Source organism: Aptenodytes patagonicus, chromosome W (assembly GCF_965638725.1).
Source record: "Aptenodytes patagonicus chromosome W, bAptPat1.pri.cur, whole genome shotgun sequence".
In the NCBI taxonomy this organism is placed as follows: Eukaryota; Metazoa; Chordata; class Aves; order Sphenisciformes; family Spheniscidae; genus Aptenodytes; species Aptenodytes patagonicus.
This window is the reverse complement of record NC_134981.1, coordinates 2,869,417-2,894,729: the sequence shown is the minus strand read 5'-3', so window position 1 is coordinate 2,894,729 and position 25,313 is coordinate 2,869,417. Positions and strand designations below refer to the sequence as shown.

Here is a 25,313-nt window from a genome sequence, read left to right as displayed (position 1 = left end):
CATTCCTAAAGGCTGGTTGTTTTGCAGCACAAAATTAATTTTGCTTATCTGATCCTGGTTTCCAGCTGCCCTGAGTTCTGCAGACCAGCTGTGTTTAGTCCACTGCTAGCTGGTTTAGGGGGGAGCAACATTTGTTTGTAGTGCTGGTGAGGCTTCCATTCGTCCTGTCTCCACGCAGTAAATTTATGTTCTTTACCACCAGACAACTAAACACATGGGTTTTGAGTGGAACTTTTTTCAGTTGCAAGGCCTAAACAAACAAATAAAGGATGAGAGAAAGGGATCCCGCTGAATGTCAGCGCTGCTTTCGTCTAACGCTTTATAATGGGTAGAAGAGAAACTCGGGTATAACTGATGATGAAAAACATAAGATGTTTGCGTGTTCTTTTAATGCTTGGAAAGATTTTTAAGAAAATCCTCAGATTGTAACTTGTAAGATCAGTCTGCCATCTTAAAAGCTGATTATGTGTAAATTTGATTATAGAAAGGTCTTCCTAAATATTCAGGCTATATTTAAGATAATGAAGTTTTGTTTCTTAATCTAATTTTGGCTTCCATCTGGAAGAAATTAAAAATCCAAACCATGTATCATTTCATTCCTTAAAAATGTCTCATACCTGCTTTACTGTCCTTGCGTGTATCTTGGATGTGAACATATAGCTGGGCCAGGGGATGATGGAGCACCGGCTGCGGGGGTCCCCCACCCACGCCAGCTGCAATGGAGAGCGAGAGGGGTTCTCAGCCATGCTGATCCTGGATCTCTGTCTTCCTCCACTGACTGTATAGGCCTGTTGCTAAAGGGATCTATTTTTTTTTCCTCTCCCCATGTCAGGATTCTGCATGGTACTGCATCCGAGCTATGTACGTCTGTCCTTTCTGGCTTGCCATCTGAATGTGTCTTCATACAGGCCGTGGTCCTGTGTGAGGTCTCGCTGTCATCGCTATTGTCTCTCTGTGTCAGTGAAATGATGTTTAGAGACGAGTCGGTACACATTCCCTGGTGGTACTGTGTTATACAAGCATGTAATAAATGGTAATTTCTGCTCCAAAGAGCTTGCAATTAATAGTTCAATAAAATGGGTTTGAGAGTGGTTATCACCTGGCAAGATTAAGAACTAAGCTTTTGAGTGGTACTAACAATTTTTTTATTTTGTTAGGGAAACATATCCTTTATTGGAAAGGATATATTCTCTCTGAAAATAACCTTGTTTTCAGGTTTGGAATTTAAAAAAATCTAAGCATGGAATCCAGAGTTCAGTGAATTTTTGACCATTTTAATTCTCCATTTTGTTCTAATCTAGTTTTAATATGCTAATAGACATAGTTTCTTTCCTTTCTGTTGTCCAGGCCACAAGATTTCATTGTAAGAAAGCTATTGGAGAAACTCAGCTTAAATTCTCTTGCTGCACTAGCCCAAGTCATTCTGTCCTCCCTGGTATTTGCACTGGTGCCAGTTGCGTGGTTCACCACGGAAGGTTAATATTTGCTAATGGCAATTCTGCCCTGGGTTTATGGTGCAGCTAAAAGACAATACCTAGTGAATGCTGGCTGACTGCAGCCCACAGAATAATGCTAGCTCACATCAGTATCCCTGTATGTTCTCTCCACTCATGTGTTCTTGTCGTCGTAAAGCCTTCCTTCTTTTTCTTCCTCCCGGCTGCTGCAAGGCAATTTTGGGTTATTATCACGGTGTTAGAGCAAAGAGTCTTATCTAGTATGTACCTATTTCTTTTACAACAGTTGGCCTACAAATACGAACAGTAGTCCCACTGCCTCTGTATCTGAATGATTTTCTTTTCCTTTTCCCAGGTGCAGTATAAAAAAAAAAAATGTTCTCCCGACTAAGAGTAGCTGCCACTCCCTGTGTGATGGCACGTCGCAGCGCACATACGAAAGAAAAAGGCAAGCCACTGATGTTAAACCCACGAACAAACAAGGTTGGTAGTGTGTGATTATCAAATATCTTATCTTCATCTGGTAATTGTCCAGTGGACCTTGTTTCAGGGTTAAACCACTTCCAGGAGGTGTACTGGGCCACAGCCAAAAAAGGGTAGAGAAGATGGAGGAGTCAGTGATCATTTCAAGTTGAATACATGGACATACATGTCCATACATGGACACCTACAGTACGAGGACTTCCGATAACACTTTCTGCTTCTGTCAGCCTGCGCTTCCCCTGGTTTGCTGTGGTTTCCACAATCAATACTGCTGCTTCCTTGTGCCAAATGGAAGAGTCGCTGATTCTTGCTGATTACTGGCTTAGTTTTTGGGCTGGTTGAATTGAAGTAAAGCTTTAGCAGATAGAGTCTTATTTCATAGTTTGCAAAAGTTCATTCTGAATTCAGTCTTGCTAGCGATAGAAAGCGTTAGCCCCTCTGTCCTAGTCCTGGCTTTTTCCTGCAAGACTGAATTGGGACCGAGCCATATCAGTAAGAAACATCCCTGTGCAGAGAGTCGGACAGAGAGCGTGTAAAAATAAGCCTTGAAAGGAGCTAGCTGGGAGGTAGAGACATTATGTTAATTCTGTGCATTGGGAGGAACTTCTCCTAAGAAATAGGGTTTTTTCCTTCACAAAAATTTTCCTATTTCCACAGCCCCATTCCCAATCTCTTTTTTTTCCACTGTAGTAGTAGCCTTCAGGAATATTGAAACGATTAATGTGTAAACTAGAACTAGTAAGAAACGAGTTGAGGGCTTTTGGTAGCTGATCCAAGACATCTACAGTGGTCAAGAAAGGTGACAAATCTAGCTGCCTCTGACAGGGTATTTCATGAGCAATGGAGCTATGGAAGCTGGACTTCCATAGCTTTGTCCTATGTTTTTAATGTCGCTTTTCTCCTCTTCCTCATTCTCTGACTTTATATTTTTCCACTCCTGTAATGCCTTATATTTCCCCTTCACTGTAAATTTCCTTCCCTTCCTTTTCTGCCCATGGCCCTGACTACTCCTCTCCCCCTGTATTCTTAGCTCCTTCCCATGTCCCCTTTGCCTAGATGCAATAAAGCACATGCTATAAATTGGCCAGCCGGCAAGCCAGACACGTAACCCCGAGCCTTTCTCTCAGCAGAAGGGCTAGGCTGGCTCTTTCCTCTGCACAGGAAAACCCTTTTCCCCCCCTTTTCCCCCCCTTTTCCCCCCCTTTTCCCCCCCTTTTCCCCCCCTTTTCCCCCCCTTTTCCCCCCCTTTTCCCCCCCTTTTCCCCCCCTTTTCCCCCCCTTTTCCCCCCCTTTTCCCCCCCTTTTCCCCCCCTTTTCCCCCCCTTTTCCCCCCCTTTTCCCCCCCTTTTCCCCCCCTTTTCCCCCCCTTTTCCCCCCCTTTTCCCCCGAATTAGAAGTTGGCCAGTGGGCTTAAAATATCTGGGGAGGAGATCAAGCTAGGAACCACAAGCGGCATCTCCTTGTGTCCACCCCATAACTACAGGGAGAATTGCTCGTGTTTCTTTTGGCAAAAGTGATTCCTGAGTGCCCTGAAAAGAAAGGAAGACAACAAAATGTAGACCTGTGGTCATGTTTCTTACTGTTTCTTGCACAGTATAGTGTAGTGTGAGATGCCTTGATATGGCATGAATGCAGGTTGCGCATATAGAGAGAGCTGTAGAAGTTAGAGACTGGCTGACTGCAAAAATAAAATTGGGATTGCCATGTTGGGGAAGGAGAAAAGAATAGATTGGTGTGATTTGTCAAGATCAGATTATCTCGAGACTTTTCTGAGCTATAAACACTTTGACGTGCCGGTGGAAATTATTTCAAGCCCTGTAAGCTTTTCCAAGTGCTGATTATGCAACAGTATTCAGAAACAAAAACAATAGGTCATTTCTTACTGTTTTTCTAGTGGTAATATCTTTCCAGTTTTTTTTTAAGCCTGTAATTCTCTGGTGGACTGAGCACAATGCAGTATTTTTAATGGGTGTTTTTGAGGAGGTGGGAAGAACAGAGAGCTACTTATTAATAGCAGTTGTTTTCTTAATTTTTTTATTGTCTCCCAAGAAATGATACTCGTGAGAGGGGAAAAAAATCTTTCCACATTTGTTCGGCTCTGTTGTATCAGTCTGTCATTAAGGCTGACACTTGTTTGAATGGATCTGTAAGCTAGTTAAGTGATACTGCTTGATACTGGATGCAGTGTCTGTATAGAAATGTATTTTGGAAATTCAGCAGAGAAATAAATGATTGACTAAATATGGAAAGTACTTTACCCTTTGTGCTTTTCTTGCCCACAGTGCCTCATGTGCATATATATATCTCATACATACAGGCACAGATAAAGGGCTCTATCTCTTGCTGGCAGCTTGTTGAGATCATCATTTTATGACTCGGGTTTTAGTTGCTTATGTTTAGTTTTTACAGTCCCTATCAACTCTACAGAACATTTGGTCTCCTTTTAATATACGTGGGCCCTAAAATAAGAACTGCAAGATGGCAGCATCACTAACAGAAAACCACCCCTTCCCCTTGTGCAAATTAATCTGCTCCTGTTCTTTGCCATTGGAGTAGGTTTTTCTCTTACTGTTAGTTTTTCTTTCTTTTCTTTCCCATCCTTACCTGTCTCTTGCAGGTACATACTACACCTACATCAACTGGTTTGGGTTTTTATGTTTGAAGGCCAGCTTTCAAGTGTTTATTGTCAGGGCGGCTCAGAAGAGGTCACGAGCTATATCAGTAATGCCCTTGCTGTTGTAGCCAAACAATTGCAGAACATACTGTAACTGCATTGCTGGCATCCATGTATATTTATGATCTTCCATGATGTTTGATTTCTGCTCTGTGACAGGGATTCACATTACAGTTAATTGGCTTCAGGACCTTTTATTCTGCTGGAGATCCCTGCTGTGCCAGGGCAGCATTTTAAGCTTGTTGGGCGCTTAGAATGCTGTTAGGACAATCTCGTTTGTTTAGTACTGGCAATTAAATTGTTATTTATATTGTGGTAATGCTTTGGATTCTCACTCAAGGGCCAGGATTTCTTCTTCCAGCACAGAACAGGTGATGCATGAGTAGATGATCCCTGACCATGGCGATGTCCATTCTGCCATGTAGAGTGGCATCAGTGTGTCTTTATCTTCACTGGAAATAGGTGACCTGTGACATTATTCATATGTTTGCTTTCTGTGTGCTTGCAGCAAATTTGTGGCTCTCAATAACTTGTGACACTTTCTGTATTTTAGGTGGCGATTTTTCTACCTTGTGGCATCAATTCTTCTTGTTACTCTCAAAGTGCATGACTGTATTTTGTACAGTTGATTCCATTACCCCTTTTTCTATTACTCTGTTCCTCGATATTGTTTGGTTATTTCACTCTTTAATATCGTTCTCCTGTACTGACAATGCCTCTCAATTTTTTAGCTTCAGCAACTATCTTTAGGACATTGCATTAAACACACACATGCATGCGCACATATTTGTATGTCTGTATATGCCTGGGCACATGTGCGTGGGAATACATGATAAATTTTAAAAAAGAATTCACTGACGATGTCACAAGTGGCAGTTTAATCCCAGACCGATTCCTGAGGAACTGTCCCAGTGACTATCTTCCATATGGGTGGTCATCTTCTCATACGTTGTATTTAGCTAGACCATTAATCGTCTTTATTCATTGCCGGCTTTTTCAGCCCAATTTATTTTCATCTATGCCTTACTGAATACTTCCAGAAACTCTGATAGATTACCTTTGTTTAAAGAACCAGTTCTCTTAACAAAGATGTACCTGGCCTCACTGACTTCTGGCAAATATCCAAACAGTATGTTTCCAATTCAGAATAAAAGACAAACAAACAAACCCCAACCCAAAGTTAAAGCTAGTTGGACAAAATAAATAGGGTAGGACAAGAGAATGTGAAGAAAGATTGTATGAACTTGAAGATCTAAAAGCAGATGCTCCCTTTCCCCTGCCCTTTCTCACCATGCTATTTTTTGACACATTTGATTCTTTTATTTTAATACTTTTTTAGACTGTGTCAGTTGGCTTGAGCGGCCAGGCTGTAGACTACGCAATGCCCGTCTGCCCTCCTGGGGAAACCAGGATAAACAGGATGTGGAGATGTACTGCAGATGGTAATTGTCATGTCGCTAAGAAATGCAGTGCTTGAAATACTACCAGCAGTTTCTGATCAGTTGCGAGGAAGGAACCTAGAAGGCAGGAAACTGATAGAAACTGCTCGTTTCCTTGCGCATGTGCACGCCCAGCCCAAAAGTCCCGCCACAAGTTTTGTGTCCTGCCCAAATGGTTTGGAGATGGAGGGATCGTTGGATGGAGGTTGCACGGCCATGCATCTGCAGCTTTTCCCAACTTCCTTGAGATCTGCATGCTTTTTTAAAAGGAATTAAATGTGGAAAGATGGAACCGTTTAATCTGTAAACAGCTTTTATCATCTGTCTGAAAAGATGCTGTAAGTGCCAAAGGTGGCAGGTAGTATTGCACCTCATTTAACTTAGATCAGCTGTCCTGCTCAGGACTCGTGAGCTGCTGAGACGGTGGGTGGAGGAAGGAAGGAAGCAAGCTGTCTTGTTTTTTTAATTTTTTTTCGATTTCTTTTTTTTATTGTAGGCTTAATGCCATTAAAGGAGAACAAAAGCAATGGCATCTGCTCAGTTAGAAAAATAGCAGTTTAATGAAATGTCTCTGAGGTGTTCAGTGATGCTATACGGTGTAGATGAAGCATTTCGGCCCATCATGCTCATGATTTGCAAAGTACAGCTTTACCATAACTGTTGGTGCTTGGAAACAAACCCTAGAGAGGCTGGATGACTTTCTTGCTGGTGTGTAACGGCTTTCTGTTTTGACTTTTTCCCATTTTCTGCAGGGGAATGCTTTTAGTTGAAGACACATCATTAGTAAATGAGAGCTACTGTGGGTTAGCTAAGTCTGGTTCAGCAGCCAAAGTGATTTACGTCTGGTTCCACACATACAGAGGCGGTACAAGAACTGGTGGCATCTTTGCCTGTAGAGAGACTAAGGTCTTCAAAGGCTTAATAACCTGGGGGAGGTCTGGGTCGTTTCACAGTTCAGCGGGGAGTAGATTGCTGTGCTGCGTCAGCCATACCCTCCAGTATATGTATACTATGCTGTTTCTGGAAGAATAAAGATATGAAATTGAGTTTAAAAAATGAAGGAGGAAAGAAATCAAAGGAGATTTCCATATTCTACACTGTTCTCATAAGCACAGAGAAACTTTGAATCTATGGTTGAGATAGCAAATGCACCTTTGATTCATATGAATGAACTTTATTAATTTGCAGTGGAGACGTTGTGCAATAGTGAACTTTGTGATTTAGCAAACGGAGGCAGAGTTAAGAGAAGCAGCCCACAATCCAATATAAAATCTACTTTATTTTAAAAACATTTATGATGCTACTTCAAAGCCTGTGATACACTGCTGAATGTGTTATAACAATGACTACAAGTTAAGTGAAAACCATTTGATTAAATCTTCCCTGTGAAGTAGGCTAACTCATTTTCCAGACAGTGGCATGTTTGGATATATTCTGCATTTACATCTTTATCAGGGGCTTTGAATGGGTTATATGTTATAAACTGTACAGGTTTTCAGAATGCTTGAGAGTATTTATGGTATCAGGTAAAATATGCCTGCAAGACTTTGCAGATGGGGGAAAAAATTATCACCACTAGTACTTGTCTGCTTAGAAACCTCTCAATATTACTTACTCAGTTGTGCTATAAAATCATGCTTGCAGGATTCAGGTCTCCTGTTCACTTACATGCAAAGTAGGCAACTAGAATTTTTATTTGCTGGTATTTATAGCACCACTCGCTTTGTGTAATAGAGCCCAGTTGTTAGGGCTAACATGAGGTCCCAGTGCCAGATAGTTTGTGGATTAAAGGCACAGCACGTGGTGAGTCGATGTGAACTTGTCTTAACTAAAAAACTGTCAGCACTTAATTTTACTTGCCTTCCCCCCCCCGCCCCCAGCAGTACGTTGGTTTTGTTGCAATAAATTTGTCCGTGCGTATTAATTCATTCATTTGTGGTCTTTGAAGCGTGCTGGGTTTTCTCCTAGGTGCGCTCCCTGCTTTGTCTGTACTGTCTTATAAAGGACACCTGTTTTTTCTGAGCTGTAAGGAGGATTAAGGAAACTAATCTAAGTGAAAGTCAGTGGATAACACTCAGAGAAAGGACACCTAACACTGTGGGTCGAAGGAAACCAAAAAGTGATCCCTGTGACTTAAGCCCAAATCATTACAGTATTTAGGCATTTAACCCCAGCGGAAACCAGAGGGAATTTGGCCCTTAAGTAGGTGCTAGGATCTTAAGTGCCTTTGAGAACATCAGTCCCAGTGCTGCAAATTGCTGAGTGCCTCCTGATTCACTGGGAACGGATCGCTGGTTCTGTCAAACTGTACTGGGGTTTATAAAATGGGGGGGAAAAGGCTAGGAAATTTGTAATACTGCAGCTCCTAGGCACACTGGTTTAAGGAAAATCTCTGTCCAGCGAGGTACTGTATGGGGAACAAGCCGCAATCCCAAATCCAAAACAAGAGGCAGCTGACGGTCATGGACAAAGATAATGAATGGGAATGCAGCAAGTGTTGGAAAGGCTCTGGGTTTTTTATAGTGCTGCTCTGGACTAAACTTGTTCTGTTCTAGTCGGAGCGAGGGTTAAATTTCTATATGGAGGCTGATGGCATTCAGGTTCCTGAGTTAGGCCTGGGCAAAAATTAAAGCATTTTTTTAATGTGGTAAGATCTAATTGCCACATAAATAAACAGCTGGAAGTACTTAGTACCACTTAAAGAATTCACTGTGTTTAATGTTACTGTAACTCCAGATACACTGAAAAACCGGGTTTTGGAAAACATTTTGGAAAAAATGTGAATAAACTGAATAAAGATGGGTAGCTGTTCTGCTTAGTACTAACCTCAGGGCTCATTTGATATTATTAAGGACCCAGGTAGCGTAAGGTCACTGGTTTCACTGTACAGGGAAATTAAAGAAAAGCCATGTCCCAGTGTCATGCTGATAGTGGAAATTAGAAATTAGGTAGACTTTATTTTTAAGGAACTTGAGAGTTTTTGATGGGGAGAACGTAGGTTTTGCTAGTGAGATATTTCAGCTAGTTTAGAGTGAAATGTCAGTGTAGCCGGTGTGGTACCACTGAAGGGATTCTGGCCTTTGACACACCTTAAACTAGTGACATTAGTGGCTTTACTGACCAGCGTTTATGTATCTTCTGAAAAGAGACTAAGCTTTTTTTTTGTTTCTTCTTAACATTGTAAATCTTTTGGCATCATTTTTGGTTTTGTAGTGCCTAAAGTAAGAGTCAAAATATTAGGGATGTTTCCCTGCTGTACTCAGCTTTGTATCCTAAATCACTTGCGCCGCAAGTACAGTTTATGTTGAGAAATGCCTGGTTTAAAAAGACATAAACTGCTGATGGTGACAAATTAGGGGGTACTTAAGGAAAAGGGGAAGATAGCCGAGATGCGTGTTTGCATGGTTCGCTTCCGTGCAACTTTGGCAGATGCGTTTACATTCCCAGAGAATCTTTCAATATTTCTTGTGAAGTATGCGGAAGGGAAACTAAAGTAGATCCTTTGCGATATAGGAAAAAAAAAATACGGCATTCAGTGTGTTCCTCATGTTTCTCTTTCTCATGCCGGTGCTGCTTACGTGGTTGTGTTCCCAGTAGAAGTTTTGGATTATTCAAACCGGTTTTCAGAAAAATTACCATGTGGCTAAAGTGACTGTTACACCCAGCAAAAGACCAGCAGCAAGGGTAAAAAGTTCAGGAATAAGCCGTCATCTGAAATTTATTTACAGACAATATTGGAAGAATACTTGAGAATAACAATTACATGAGGAAAGAAAACAATGGTTTGCGAATGACTCGCGGCTAGTAGAAAAAGGATAAATTGAGTTCAGTATTTAATGTCAAATCTATTACGTGGAAGGTTGTCAGAAATACAAAGCATTGACCTAGTTTAGGGTTAAATACTTACAGGTTTTTTGCAAGAAGGTATTTGCAGGTGTTTTTTGCAAAGCACTGAAGTTTTTTGGTTTTGTTGCATTTTTTTCTTGCTTTCTAACTCATCAAATATTTTATTACTTTAGAACATAGTATAGAATTAGTACAGAAAAGCAGGTGGACTGCTTAAATCGGTGTAGTCAAAACAACTGATATTAAATGTGATTTAAATAAGCAAAGAGAAAAAATATGCAAAAATATTAATTATTTTAATTACGTTTTTACCTAAGGAGTAGTTATATTGGTTATAAACCATTCAAGTGTGCTGAATTACACTAAGTATAGACTCTAAATTAGGCATTTTTTGTTAATGGGCATGCTTTCTACAAATACCTGTGAAAGTCTATTCAAACATAAGCAGAGGTGAAACTATATACTAATCTGAATTTGTCTTTTATTCTAAAGTGGGGAAATACTCATATTTTTCTTGTGATTTTTCTGATTGCAGGAGGAATTTGGACTATAATTACAAGGCATAAAACAAACCTTAGAAAGCTTTTTTTTAAACCTTTTTTTTTAACTTGGCAGTAAGAATCTGTTTCCAGCATGGGGAAATTCGGGAAAACGAGCTCTTGTTTTTTGATCTAGCTGCCTTAGTAAACAAAGGAAGTGGTGTTTGTGAGCAGAACTGATGTTTCTTCTTTCCATCTCTTTCAAAACATTGCAACTAGCAGACCTTTCCCTTTCAGATTCTGCTTTTGCTCACGGATTGATGCACAGCAAAGGCTTTCCTGGGTTTTCAGCTCCTGCGTTCACAACTATTGCTTTAATCATTGACTGAACTGACCCGGTTGGATAAACTGAAATAAGGAGAGTTTATCATTGTTCTTTTGGAAGTGGCAAATTTAACGTGGGGTCAGTTGTCGGAAATGGGGTCAGCACTTTGAGCCAGGTTGGCTGTGAGTCCGGGCTCGGATCAGTTAATGTTTTGCAACATTACACCTCGAGTTAACTGCCCCGTAAAGATGCCTCCACTAGCAGGTACCTCACAGCAGGCTGTTACATGTACTAAGTGAAAAGCCAGTTTTATTGAGTGTTATTGTTAAATAATTCAAATTAGTATTTAAATAACAATGAATTAAACTCTTCATCCACCTTGAAACAGAGAAGAATGTAAATGCCGGGATATTTTTGTGGTTTAACTCTTCTGAAACTTAACTTGTTATAAATGAGGCTTTTTGGTAGTAGACAAGTACAGTTGAAGACGAATAGATTAGTTCTAGCCCAAGTAAAAATGAAGGATTTGGGTTGAATTGCGATCTCAATAGAAGCATTAGGGCAATTCAGTAACTTTGGGATCTGGCTGGATTCCCGAAAGCATGTAAAAAAAAGCAGCAAATGGAGCAATTCAGAGAAAGCTCTCTGGACTGAATATTCCTGTCTGTGATTGTGGGGACCAGACTGGGTGACCCACATGTCAACCTTATGTTCCTATGAAACAATTCAAGAAGCAGCTGTTATTTTAAACCTTAGCCTGTCTGCAGTGGGATCTCTTAGCTGTTCCCCAGTTTCACAGAGGAAAATGAAATCTGGCAAAGGGCATGAGGCCTCGGAGATGTGGAAAAGCTGTGGTCAAAAGGGATACCCACAAAGGATGAGGAGAACCCCAGCAGAGGCAGCTATATCCAACTGTATGCCTTCTGTGGCACCTGCCATGAGAAAAGGATGCAGTGGATAGTCTGAAATGGCAAAAAGACATTATAAATAGAAATGCCAGAGGAAGAACTGCTAATTATTTCTCACCTCTCTTGTTTTCAGGGTATGGCCTTTACATTACATGAACGACAGATGCTTGGGTTGCAAGGACTTCTACCTCCTAAAATAGAGACACAAGACATTCAAGCCTTACGCTTTCATAAGAATTTGGCAAAAATGACTGACCCCTTGGAAAAGTAAGCACTCCTCTGGCCTTGTTTTGTCATGCAAGTAAATGGAAAGTACTGTAAAATATTTCATGGGGATAACCAAACAAGGTTTCTATGCCTCCACTGGGTTTTTCAGTTGTTGGAGGCTATTTTCACTTTTGCACAGAAAACTGCTTTCACCAAGCATGCTTTCATCAAGCATGCATTCATCATGCGGCTAAATGAGGTTGGGGAGCTTTTTTCCTTGTATTCCATAGTCATAAGGTAACGAAAAAGAGTGTGCACAAATTAGCCAGTAACAAAGCTGCAAACCTTGCTGTAATATGTATTTCTGTAATGTGTAAGATTTGGGCGGCAGGTTGTTAGAGCACAGAACTATTGGAGGGGGGGAAGGGGGCAAGTAGTGCATGCTAGAAAAATATGTGAGAGTGAAGGCAAATTGAGGGTTTGATAATTAGGTGTGAAAAATAGTCTTTATCATACACAGTAGTCACTGCTAGAAGGGCATTACAGGGTTAGAATTTTGAGTCTCATAATAGGTAATTTTTTAATATCTTTTTTGTTTAACCCACTGGTTTGGTGAAAAAAATGTGAAGGATTTTGATTTGTTTTTTTTTTTTAGAATGGCATGTTTTTAGCATCCTGTTACTGTTTTCATACAAGCCTATGTATATCTGCATGTAAAAATATGCAGTCTCCTAAAGGCGAGAGGAGCATTGGAATGGTTTGAGGCTTACTGGACCGCATCAAAACTCTTTTGTTCTCATGAAAACCAAAAGATGACTTTTAAGTCCCCATCATGTCACTTGCTGATCTGAAACAGTCATGTCATCTGTATTGGCAAAGTGCCCCGTTGCTGTAGCCTAAGACAAATCACTAATTCATTATCTTTATGTTGTTGGGTCATCAAGGCTGAATATGAATTGATACACGGTAGATTGGTAGGTAAATTTGCAAAAATGCAGGTTTAATTTACACACCTAGGTAGGTCCTTCAAAATGAACTTTTTGTTAGGAGTTAATTCATTTTACAACTGTGTTAATGTTAGGATTAACAAGACCTTATTGTCAGGACCTTACTTTTTTGGATGAAAAATTCTTTCACTGGTAACTTTGTTTTTTAACAGTAGCGAGACTCCCAGCTGCATCCTGTAATAAATCCATGGGTTATCTTTTATCGCAATGCATGTTTGTGCATTAAGTTTTTAGCATGCATGGTATGTCATATCCACTATTTTTATTTCAGCTTTTTAGTACTGCTACTCTCTTTTCCAACTTTTGTTTAGTGCTCAAAGCCGGACTTGAGCGGAGGCAGGAATTTCATGAAGAAATAATAAGAAGCAAGTTCGTTTTTTTGCTTTGACGTTTTTCACATTGTTTTAAATAAGCATAAATGTGAAACAGTAAGTGGGTTTTTTTTCTCTTGCTTGATTTCAGGTATATCTACATAATGGGAATCCAAGAGAGAAATGAAAAATTATTCTATAGGGTATTACAAGATGATATTGAGCGGTTAATGCCAATTGTATACACACCAACAGTAGGCCTTGCCTGCTCCCAGTATGGACACATCTTCAGGAGACCAAAGTAAGAACAATAGATATCTATTGCTGCTACTTTTATTGTCATTTTCTCTATATACTTGCCTGAGGTTTGGAAATGTTTTATTTCATTTTCATTTCGATTCAGCTATACAAGAGTTGTGCCAATTCAGGGCAGTAAAGTTACCCCTCTGCTCAGGAGGGGTAACTCACCATTAAATGCACACCTGCACGCAGCCTGCGCAGAGAGGCAGGAACAGGAGTGCACGCACACCCCTACAGCGGATTTTGCTGGAGGAAGCTCAGGCTAACCACGGTCCCGGCAGAATCGAAGCCGTGACCAACACGTTCCTGCTGATGGCAAAGGGTTCCGGTGCTGGAGAGATTCTCAGGATGCTCTGCAGAGCAGCACAGCATGACATCTTGGGTGTAGGAGCAGAGGCCAGCGAGCAGTGTGTGAGGAGAGATGTTGGCAAAGCAGGAAGGGAGAGGCTTTGACTCATGGTAGCTCAGGAGACTCCGCTGGGTGCAGATAGTCCGTGTATTAAAGCGGTTGCTACCAGGAGTCAGCCTGCAGTTATTCTGACACTTGGCTGGGATCTGGTTTGGGTTCAGCAGTGGCTTGAAAACAACCATTCAGGTTATTAGCTCTGTGTTGAAGAAACCAGTTCAGACTGGCAGTCATTTTGGCTCATTTCCATGATACTCTCACTGCAATTCAAAGTGTATTTCTAGAGCCCTCTCGCTTGAGGGCTTTAGTGCTGTGAGAAAGAAGGGCTAATCCTTCGCTGCCATGAGGACGCGGCTGCTGTGATAAAGACAGTAAGAAACTCATGGTTTTGCTCCTGATCTGGGGCAGGGGATGTGAAAGATGTACTCTTAGCTCTCACTTACTTCCGTTCCTCTTCCACGTCTCTGTATGTATTATAGACCAGTTTGAAAACTGTCCCCTTCTAGAAGTTGTCTCTACAAGAAACAGCAGCATGGGTTGGAACTCAGGATGTGCCCCTTTCTTTCCGAGAACCAGCACTTTCCAAGTGTTGGTAATTTATCTGTTACCACCTCTGCTGAGGCTTTTGTGCCCCCTTTCCTCCTAACAACAGAGGGCTTGCTCGAGCAGAAGAAATACAGACACTTCTCTTCACCTCTGCTCCTTTCTGCTCCTTTACTTCCCCTCCGATGTTCCCATGGAGGAGCACTCAGCAGTGGGAAGCACTGTTCTCCTGGTCTTGGAGAAGACAGTATGCTCAGTCCCTGTCTTTCTCTTTCCTTTCTTTTCCCTTCCCCTCACCTTGTGTAATGTCGTGAACGAAGATTCACTAGGGTAAAGCCAGGCTTAGGATCATGTTCCCTTGTCATACCCTTACAGGGGAGCGTAGATCCTGTCACGTCTGACACTAACACCAGAGGTGTTTTGCCCTAGAGGAGTATTAAAGGTGAATATCTGTAGTAGTGTAAAATCCAGGTAGCACCATGAAGAGTATTTTCTCTGTGTTCTTATTTTAGAGTGTCAAAGTAGCCGAATAGACTTGTGTATTAGAAATTGTCCTTTGAGTGATTTATGTCAGTGATTGCAACGCTTTCAATTTTAAGAAAATTGTACTGTTTGACATTAAGTTTTACAAAGCAAGGTGAAATTTCTAATTGCCACCTATAAAATATTTCTCTTTCAGAGGATTATTTATTTCTATCTCAGACAGAGGCCATATAAGGTCAATTGTGAACAACTGGCCAGAGAATGACGTTAAGGTACTACCGCTGTATAATTTTTTTTCTAGTTGTTACTTAATCGCAGTTGAGTTTCTTAAGATTTGTTAGTATTTGATGGAAATGTAAATACTAAATAATGCATCCTTGGCTGTTTGACAATGATGGCAAAATACAGTTAATGAAGATAATGCGTATCTTGAAGAGCAGTGTTTTATCCTAAATATGAGGTTTATGGTTTCGGTAAACAGTGATGATGAGAACTAGACTTGCCAAACTCTTTATTTTACTTCATTATTCCACCTTTTGGGGAGGTGTCGGGGGATGCACCTCTGGTCTTACTGTGTTACATAGCAGTAGGAGAGGTGATCTTGTCCTCAGATTAGGACACAGAAGTGGGAGTTGGGAGGCCCAGATTTTGCTATTAAATCTTGTATGACCCAGCTGGGTCGAGAACCACAAGGGGAGATAACGTGAATGACGCTTACACAAACTTTTCGATGTTTGGATTTACAAGTGGAAATCATAAACCCAAGTTACAAGCTGCAGTTTCACACGGCAGCTTGGATCCTTCCCACTTAGCTTTCAAGGATTTGGGCAGTGGATTTGAGCAAAGAAAAAGGAGCAAAGCAGATTCTAACATTAAGCATTAATGCTTCAAGTAAAATATTCCTTCTAATCTATTCTTTGACTGTGCAAACATACCTGAATTTTTGCCTGGAGAAAAACACAACTGGTATTGCTCTAAACTTTATAAATTTCAGTGATTATATATAATTTCACCTGCTTTTGTTTTCAGGCTGTTGTCGTCACTGATGGAGAAAGAATATTGGGTCTTGGAGACCTAGGTGTGTATGGGATGGGAATTCCTGTAGGAAAACTGTGTCTGTATACAGCCTGTGCAGGAATACATCCAGATAAATGCTTGCCTGTGTGCATCGACGTTGGAACTGATAATACAGTGAGTTTGACTGAACTTTGCCTGCCATAAGTTATCCTTATGAAAAGTATTCATTTAAGAGTACTTAGTACTAGAAGAGAAGATTTTTATTTGAGCACTTTTATTTAAGATAAAACCAAGTATTTTATGTAAGGCGAAATAATTTGGAATTCACTATACACTTAAATATCAGTGATTGAAAAACGCCAGTTAATTTATCAGTGAAATGGTGCATTTGGAAGTAATTCGAATGCTGGAACACTGTAAAATAGACAGTCAGGTTGACCTGACTTTAAGAAGCTGGAAATGTGAATCAGATTTATTAAAGCAGTTTATTGTTCACAGTATTGATTTGTTCCATTTTAAAAGCAGCCATCACCAACCTCAAGTGCCAGCTGAAATTACTGAACATTGATATAGACTGGAGGCAGTTACAGTGGCTATATAAATGCAGTATCTTTGGTGAAATGTGTTACTGTGAACTCTGGAAAGTGTATCTTGAAGAAATGATTCATCCTGCTGCTGTCATTGATTTATTCTTTTTCAGACACTCTTAAAAGATCCATTTTATATGGGCCTATACCAAAAAAGGGATCGCTCGCAGGTCTATGATGACCTAATTGATGAATTTATGGAAGCCATTACAGACAGGTATGACACTGAATATTCTGCATGGAATTATGGCCAAAACTGCTGGCAAAAAACCCCCCCGTAACACACTGTCTTTGAAACAGTCATTTAAGGAATCAGGATAGGACTAGAAGTCAAGAGACATGGCTGTATTTCTGGCTCAGTAGTGATTTTTCTCTGTGACCTGGAACATGTTGCTTGTAGTTATCTGTTAAATGTGCACAGAACGGAGATGGAACTGTTTTAAGCAGTGAAAGGCCTGAGGACATCTTCTTTCCAAAGATAATTGATTACATGCAGGATTTGTTTTAAAAGGATTTTATTTCTTTATGTGTCTAGTGATAAGAGTATTTGCTGTGTTCTGTAGGTATGGCCAGAACACCCTTATCCAATTTGAAGACTTTGGAAACCATAATGCTTTTCGGTTTTTAAGAAAATACAGAGAGAAATATTGTACCTTCAATGACGATATTCAAGGTATACCCTTTGTTTATGTTCCTTAATGTATATGCAAAAACCTTGCTTAAAGCCATAATCTGCCATGTAGATCTGTTCAGCTCTCCTTAGATTTGTACTGCTTTTACAGGGACAGCTTCAGTGGCCTTGGCAGGACTGCTGGCAGCACAGAAAGCCACTGGTAAACCACTTGCAGAGCAGAAAGTGCTGTTCCTTGGAGCAGGAGAGGTGAGTTCTCTTAAGGGCTCTAGAGCAACAAGAGATTTAACTGTGCATTTTCTGGTTCTGTGGGACTTGTGGAGATTTACATTCTCTGAATTCCATTGCAGAATTCTTTATATAAGGCCTGCTGAAATACATTAACAGGAGGGACTACTTGCTTAAAAATTATTTGAAAGGTGTTTGACATTTGCAAGGACTCAAGTTTTTCACTTTCTTACATGGACTTGAAAAAAGCATCAGGGACTTGGGTGTAGTTGAAGGGGAATTTACCATAAACTTATGATTTAGTAAGAAAGGGCATAAGAACATCTTGTTTATTTTTATAGCATTGGAGAGAAGTACACAGTGGGTTTCTTAGCAAGTTAAATCAGTGGCTGTTTGCAGCAGACGCTAGTTAGTTACTGGGGCAGCAGCGTCAGGACCAGCACCATGCTTCTTGGTGTATCAGCAAAATTGCTTCTATGGTGCTGACAAAATAACTTAATTAGCTGAAAATTTCTCCAGCTGGGGAAGGTCCAGACCACCATAATTGGCCGGTGTTGTGTTGATGCCTGAGCACCGAGCCCTGCTCTGCACTTCCCTCTACCTCATTTCTCCTGCCAGACTTAGCAGCATGTAGAGCGAGCCAAGAGAAGGGATGTGGGGGGAAGCCCTTCCAGCATTCACTTTCTGCCCTCTGTCTGCAAGGGCTTTATCACAGGCAGCGGGAGCAGAGAGGGGTTCCGAAAGCAGTTGGGCACAAAACGCTGCGCCGTGGTTTCTTGACAGGAGGGCTGCAGCACTAACTTATTGTCTGGTTGGGCTGCTTTATTGTGGCTGCTGAACTGGTACAGACATGGGGGCACAGTATCCAGAAGAGCTGCCTCTTTGTTTTGCCTGAAGACATGATGCTGTTGATCCCAGGAGTCTGCCCCCATCTAGGCAAACATTGCTTGTGTTTCAGAGGTGACTTACTAAATGATTTTTGTGGGGATCTTGAACAGCGTGGTGTTTGTGATGACAGACCTCTCTTGTGACTTGTTAAAAATCAAAGTCCTTTTATCCACAAGGCCGCCCTGGGAATTGCAAACCTCATTGTTATGGCTATGATGGAAAGCGGTGTTTCTGCTGAGGAAGCCTACAGGAGAATATGGATGTTTGACAAATATGGTTTACTGGTTCAGGTAGGGGTGCACCATGCCTTGAAATACCACAATGCAGACAGCCAGTGCTTTCCGTGTCCTTCTCACAAAAAGAATCAACTTTTTATCTATAGGGGCGAGAACAAAAGGTAGATTCCAATCAAGAACCATTTACACATCAGGCTCCAGAGCAGATACCAAAGACATTTGGAGAGGCAGTGAATGTACTTCGGCCTTCAGCTATCATTGGTAAGTAAGGTTATTTTTGTTTCTGTGTTTCCATCATTTGGTTATTTGCTGCATTTAATTTGCTAACGGGGCTCCAAGGAGGTTGGTGACAGTGAGCTGCATTTCTGCTGGTGTAAATAAGATGAAAATGTGAGGTCAGTTTTCTTGCTTGAAAATATACTAAGCTGCAGGTTAGCTCTCAGTGCATCCTACATTGCAGCTGTGGTGTTCCTTGTTAACTGCGTCCTCTAGTCCTTGGTCCAGCTGGTGTTGGACCTTTCTTAGAAAACTGAGTGTGTTCTCAGGAACCACATGGCCACAATGAACTGAAACTGTAATGAAGGGCACTAAGAGTCAGGAAGACAAAAATATAACCTTTTTCCCAGACACATGCCCTACACAAGCAGCAAGGGAGAGAGCAGTCACAAACACCGCATTTTCTGCTTTACAGGAGTTCCCTAACTTGAGTAATTTTCTTTTTTTCTGATCTTCCTTCCCCCAGTCAGCTTCTCTGGCCAGAATCTGCCAGCAGTATGGCTTGAAGGAGCTGTTTCATACTGCAGATCACCAATACCAGTTAGGTCACTGACGTATGTAGGTATTGATTTATAACTGTGGCTGTCTGCAGAGGTCGGATGGGATTACAGATATTTCCTGGTACAACTCTGCAATTTCCTTTGCACGTGATTTATTTGGAAAAGAAAAGTTTTTTGGCTGAGTAGCTACCCTGGAGTTTGTAGCCGGTGTACAAATGTACATCATTTTTATGTATTTGTACCTATGTGTTTGGGTGTGGTCAGAGATACCAGTATCGGGGAAATGTGCATGGCACAGTTAACACCCAGCTAGGATGAATCATCTGTGAAGAACCTGGAGTTCCCACTTGCTTATCCAGGGCAGTGATAAGCGTTCAATACAAAAAATCATGTAAAATAGGCTTTTGGAACACATTAATTAGATGTTCCTGTGAAAATGAGAATTTTAAGCAGCCACTAACGGAACAGTGCCTGGTTTCCATCTCCTGCTGCTAGAAAAGCCTGGAATGCTTTGCTCTGAGTGGGAGATTTCAGGGGTGACATGAACTAAATCTACAGTCGCTGTCATCTGCCCTGAGGCAGTCAAGTATTGATTCTATTTTTACGTGTTTCCATTTACTTCAGGAGTTGCAGGAGCTGGACGTCTCTTCTCTCAGGATGTGATCAAAGCAATGGCCTCTATCAATGAGCGACCCATAATATTTGCACTAAGTAACCCTACAGTGAAAGCTGAATGCACAGCAGAGGAAGCATATACATTGACAGAGGTATGTAATGTTTAGAAATGTTGATCTATTGGCACTTAGTGATAGAACTGTTTACTGAGTGTAAGAATGCAAGAACTCAAATTATTTTATTATTACCTGGACTTACTGACATAATGCAGATCTTTCCTGTCTTCTGGCAAAAGTAAATGGGGGTGATTTGAAAAGAAGTCTTGATTTTTAAATGATGACATTGTGCAAAGCTTAAAATAGCCTAAATCTTACTACTTTTTAAAAGAATGACCACTAGGTACTGTTTCATAGCTTTGATCAATTAACTGTTTCCCACCACGCTTTTTAATTATTTTGGTTTTTAAAGAAACATCTTATGTTAACATTGTAATAGATACTAGTAAAAGGTAGCGGCTGCCACGTTGTGAGTAAAGGCCTTAAAGCAGGTAATGTCCTCGCATCAATCCAGGAATTCTGCTTTGCAGTCAGTCACTTCCTAGTGACTGCAGGTCAGAACTCGTATCGTTAACAGTGACCTGTGAAGACCTGTGCTTCCAGTGCAGGAGTCTGTGGTGGCCCTCTGTCCTTGTGTTCGCCCCTCGCGACGTCTGTCTGTCATACGCTGGCACCACCAAACGTTGAAACGAGTGAACCAAGAACAAACACACCTCGTCCAGCACTCTCACCTCAAAGCCATTACACTGTGGGGTGCTTGGGGGGGCTTGGAAGTTGGGGTTTTGGGGTGGGTTTTTTAATAACACTATCACCAGCACATCCAGACCTTGGTTTTGCCTTTAATGAAGCAAGTCTTTTACCCTTCTGCACCACTTTTTATATAAAACTAATCATCTTTGAGAGCCTGAGGGGAAGGAGGTGGGGGCGAGGGAGCATCAGGCAGACAGAGCACTAGCTTTAACTCTTTGAACTGGCTGGTAATGCCTCTCCTCTATGTTGTAGACTCCAGCTCACTGTCATCTCTCCCCTGTGCACAGGGCCCACCTGCAGACTTCAGGGGTGGGGCTCATGAAGAGACTTCTTTTTTCTCTTTTTTCTTTTTTTTTCTTTTTTTTAAATACAGTCCCAAATCAAGTGACTCATATGTGAAAATGAGTGGGTGGAGATCTTTCCTTGTTTCTTGATGCAGAACTATGAACTCCTTCCTTCCACTGTTAGCGTGGCTGAGTTTCCAGCATTACAACCTCAGCAGCGTTAGCTTTACACCGGGAAGGGTAGAACTCTGTCGTCTCCAGTTGGCACCCAGATTCTCTTCCATGTTACTGGGCCTGTCAGCTCGGAGGGAACTCCTGCTACAGAGATTTGCAGATCCAGAGTGAGCCCTAGGCAGGAACAACAGCCTCTGGACAAGATCTAGACCTTAGCTTTTAATAGTAAATGAGAACACTTTTAAATGAGGATGGTTTAATATCTCTCAGATATATTGCATTAGCCAGAATAGTGAGTTGGGCAGTGTTTCAGTACATAAAATTAAATTCCAGTATCTTGGATAGAAAGTAAACAAGAGTTAGTTATACAGCCAAGCCTTTAGCTGTCATAAATAAATGTAAAAACTACTGGCATCTCTGATGGCTGAAGGAGGCCAGCAGCACTATTAGAGGGAGAATCAGCCTAATTTTTGCTTGTACTTTTTATAGAATATCAGCAGAGCAATACATGTTTTAAGGGAAGAGGCTCATTTTTTTTCCCCATGGCTGTGTGTTGAGTCCCAAGGAGTTGGACCTCAGGGTAGTTGTCGCTATCAGATGCAGAAGCAAGACAGTGCTGGTTAGATTCAGCTGTGGTAACATGTCTTCACTGAAGTAGCTGTGTGAGCATAGTGCTATTTAAAAAGTTTGTGCCAAATGGAGAGAGGATCTTTGGCTTTTTTCCTGTATTGGATCCATATGTCCTTTTATTCATGATTTTCCATAAGTTATGATTTATAGATGGCTTATTTGGACCATTAAATATTACTTGTCAGTAAATGAACGGGTGTAATTTTGTTCCAGTCCTTATTAATAAATTTTGTAATGTTTCTGGCTCTTTAGACCTTTCTCCATGTCTAATGTTTGTTTTCATCATGCTCTTTAGTTCTCTGAAATGTACTCAATTTACCTATAGTTTGCCCTTGAAAATGTATGATATTTTCCCTTCAAGATACAGTAATTACCTACAAAATCCTCTCTGACGTTACTTACTTCGTTGTTTAACTAACAAAGTTTGTCAGGCCATTAGGGATCAGAGCTGTCAGCCCCATGTGTCTCCTGGCCTCAGGAATAGCCCAATCCTGGCTGGTATGAAATCTTAGGCTAAACTAGGAAGTCAGTAAGGAAGCGAAGGTATCATCACTAACCTTCTATTCCTTATTCTTTTTCCACTAGATGGCACCTGCAAAAAGCCTGACACAGTGCCCTCTGCCACTGTGTATTGTGTGGGCTTTTGTTGTGTTTTAATTTTCATTTTCGTTGTCTTTTGGTCCTGTCCTCAAATACATCCATATGTTTTGCTCCCTACACAAAAAGGCTATGGTCATGGGTGTGCCCTAACATTCAAACATAGTTCCCGAGTCTTTAGCTTCTTTGGTAATTTGTTCTCAAAGGTAGTAGTCCTGGGGAGCCTTAAATATTTTAAAGTAACGTTATTAAACCTGTTACTCAAAAGAAAGTCAAGATTTTTTTGCTTACAGGGGTTTTACTGCTTGAGGAAAGGGTCATTTATCTGGAGGGTATATTTCACGCTCCAAACTCTGGATTTGTTTTAATACTTCATGCTGATTAAAATCCTTTTCAAAGGAAGGATAAGCAAACTGCACTATTCGCTCTTCTCAGAGCTCTCAGCAATAAAAGTATGATACAGCAGTCCCTCCCTTCACCCTCCCACCCATCAGTAAACAAGTGACCTTTTGTTACCGTACTTCTATTTCAGTCTCCTTTTGGAAGTGGCCATTATTCAGCTGTCTTTGTACAGTCCCTACTGCGGTGGGTCCTGGCTTGTGGCCATGGTTCCTGATAGATGGTTATGGTTATAATAATGGTTAACACACAAGTACTTTATTTTGTGTGTGAGTAGTTCCTCTAAGTCATTGCTGTCTTAAAGAACAATGAATGATAAAACAAATAGATTGCTTCCATTCCTTAGAAGGTTGCACAATTCAATGTGTGTGCTTGCCTCTTGCTTTCCAGATGTTTGCTGCAGAAACATCGCATGTTCTGCAGCTGCAGAAACATGCAGATGCTTACTGATGCTTGTATCTCTTCCAGGCCTGACTGGAAAGGGTGGGTTTGGTTGTTGTCATTCTGGGATTGTAGAAACTGAGTCAGCAAGGGATTTAAGTAATGTGCTTGAATCCAGTTGCATTCAGTAGGGCCGTTTGCCTTTTTGCATTTGGCTGTGTGCTCGAGTACCTTCCTGACCCAGTCCTAGAGCTGGCTGGGAGCTGTAGGACTCTGGTGTCCCTGTATTTCATAATGACTGTATTGCTCCATACTGTTGGCTCTTCAGAAGCTGCCTGACTGTGATTATTCCTCTGTTTAACAGGGCCGTTGCTTGTTTGCCAGTGGCAGTCCCTTCGAGCTGGTGACTCTGAAAGATGGAAGAACCTTCAAACCAGGCCAAGGAAACAACGCTTATATTTTTCCAGGTAATAAATAAAATTGTCGTCTTTTAATCTTGAAGACTAGGCTATTAGCAGCTCTTCTTGGGTTCCCTTGCTACACTAGGCACAGTTAGTGAAGCAGCGTGAAGAAGTGTTACCAGCATTTAAAGCTGAGAACTCAGTCAGAAGAATGAACGAAAGAAAATCAGTTAAGGATGGATGTTAGGCATGTGCAGCTACGTATGCGACATGCACACAGTGAGCTCACCCAACTGGGTATTTCTAAAACAAAAGGGTCTTACTAAAGGCTTTGAAAGCTGCTGCATTATGGGTTCTTCTGCTTGTTTTGGGGGGGGAAGGAGAAAATAAGTGTCAATACGCTCCTCTTGAAGTTATGCCTGCACAAGTGAGGGTACAAAAGAAGCACTAGGGATATTTCTCTGCCTTTCCCCTTCTCTCCCTTTTCTCCCTGAGCTGCTAAGCTCTAACCCCTTGTCAGCTCTAACCCCTTGTCAAAAGCCACCTATTATGGTAAATGACTAGCACACATGGTAATAGTTTTGCAAATGTGTGTAGAAAGCTATGGGAAGATTTTTAAAAATAACATTCTAGATGACTCGCAGCTTCTCGGCAGCAGGCTGCATATTTTAAAATGATGTGGCCCTAATTGGCAATAATTTTATTGTAGGCGTGGCTCTCGCTGTGATCCTCAGCAGTGTTCGACATATTAGTGATAAGGTTTTCCTAGAGGCTGCTAAGGTAAGTGTGGAAGCAGAGTAGGCTGTGGCTTCTGACATGATGGTGGATGACGTGATGGGCAATTTCTCAAATCTTGCTGAAACTCTATGGTTTCCTGTTTGATTTCTGTTGGTTTTATCCCTCCCCAACGGGAAAAAAATGGATTTTGATCAAACAAAATTGTGAAAAATATCAGCTTCCATTGCAACTTTAATTTTTTCATCCAAACACCCAAATAAGAAATCTGTCCATGTGTAAATTGCCTCCCAGCCTCGTAGGTCTGGCAGGAGGCCTGCCTCCTCCTCCTGCCCCGCTCTGGGTTCCAGAGCTGGCGGTGTGGTCAGGGATGCACGTGGCCCCCAGGCTCCCATCCTCTCCTGCCTTTCCACTCTGGAGCAGGAGCACCTACCACATTGAGTAGCCAGCGCATCAACTGGCCAAACAGTTCTGCAGGCATGTTGTGTTCTTACAGCTTCCATGGTTATGGGTAGTTCAGCCTCCAAAAAAACCAGGATCTTACTTTGCTAAATGCTTACAAGCAGAATTTGCTGATATGGGCACAGATGGCAGGGTTGATCTTTAGGAATTTTGAGATTTTGACTGCCTTATTCTAGTGCTTTGGGAGCACTCTAGTAGTAAGAACACGGCAACTTGTTTCTCCCAAGTGTTTTTAACGTGTTATTGATCCCATTTGGGGTGCAGTAAATAGAACTTGTTTGTTTTTCTAACTCAGGCATTGACAGAACAGTTGACCGATGAAGAACTTGCACAAGGAAGACTTTATCCTCCACTGTCTAATATCAGGGAAGTTTCTATTTATATTGCTGTCAAGGTGAGTATGAAGCATAAAAGCGGACTGTACTAAAAGTGTTTTATGTGTGCATTAACTTGCTGAATTGCACAGTATGACCCTTGAACACTAGGTGCTTGGGCAGAAGATACCCAGTTCTTTGTGCCTTTAATAAGAGCCACTTATAAAAATCTTGGGTTTGCTGGATGCTTCAGTTTGGCAGCGATGATGGGCCAAAATTATGGTCCT

The 25,313-nt window shown here is 41.3% G+C and overlaps 1 protein-coding gene across 3 annotated transcripts in view; it reads left to right on the top strand.

The window, feature by feature from the left end:
- LOC143172284 (NAD-dependent malic enzyme, mitochondrial-like) overlaps positions 1–25,313 on the top strand; it is a 33,797-nt gene that overhangs the window by 5,786 nt on the left and 2,698 nt on the right. For 2 of the 3 annotated variants that reach the window (XM_076361528.1, XM_076361529.1), the window contains exons 2-15: positions 1,810–1,937; positions 11,742–11,875; positions 13,285–13,434; positions 15,062–15,137; positions 15,895–16,056; positions 16,583–16,686; positions 17,033–17,142; positions 17,252–17,349; positions 18,393–18,506; positions 18,599–18,713; positions 19,853–19,995; positions 23,479–23,581; positions 24,225–24,295; positions 25,008–25,106. In XM_076361528.1, the coding sequence (XP_076217643.1) occupies positions 1,830–1,937; positions 11,742–11,875; positions 13,285–13,434; positions 15,062–15,137; positions 15,895–16,056; positions 16,583–16,686; positions 17,033–17,142; positions 17,252–17,349; positions 18,393–18,506; positions 18,599–18,713; positions 19,853–19,995; positions 23,479–23,581; positions 24,225–24,295; positions 25,008–25,106 (1,587 nt within the window). In that variant the 5' untranslated portion in view covers positions 1,810–1,829. The remainder of the gene's footprint in view (positions 1–1,809; positions 1,938–11,741; positions 11,876–13,284; positions 13,435–15,061; positions 15,138–15,894; positions 16,057–16,582; positions 16,687–17,032; positions 17,143–17,251; positions 17,350–18,392; positions 18,507–18,598; positions 18,714–19,852; positions 19,996–23,478; positions 23,582–24,224; positions 24,296–25,007; positions 25,107–25,313) is intronic. The other variant, XR_012997312.1, reaches the window with a different exon arrangement.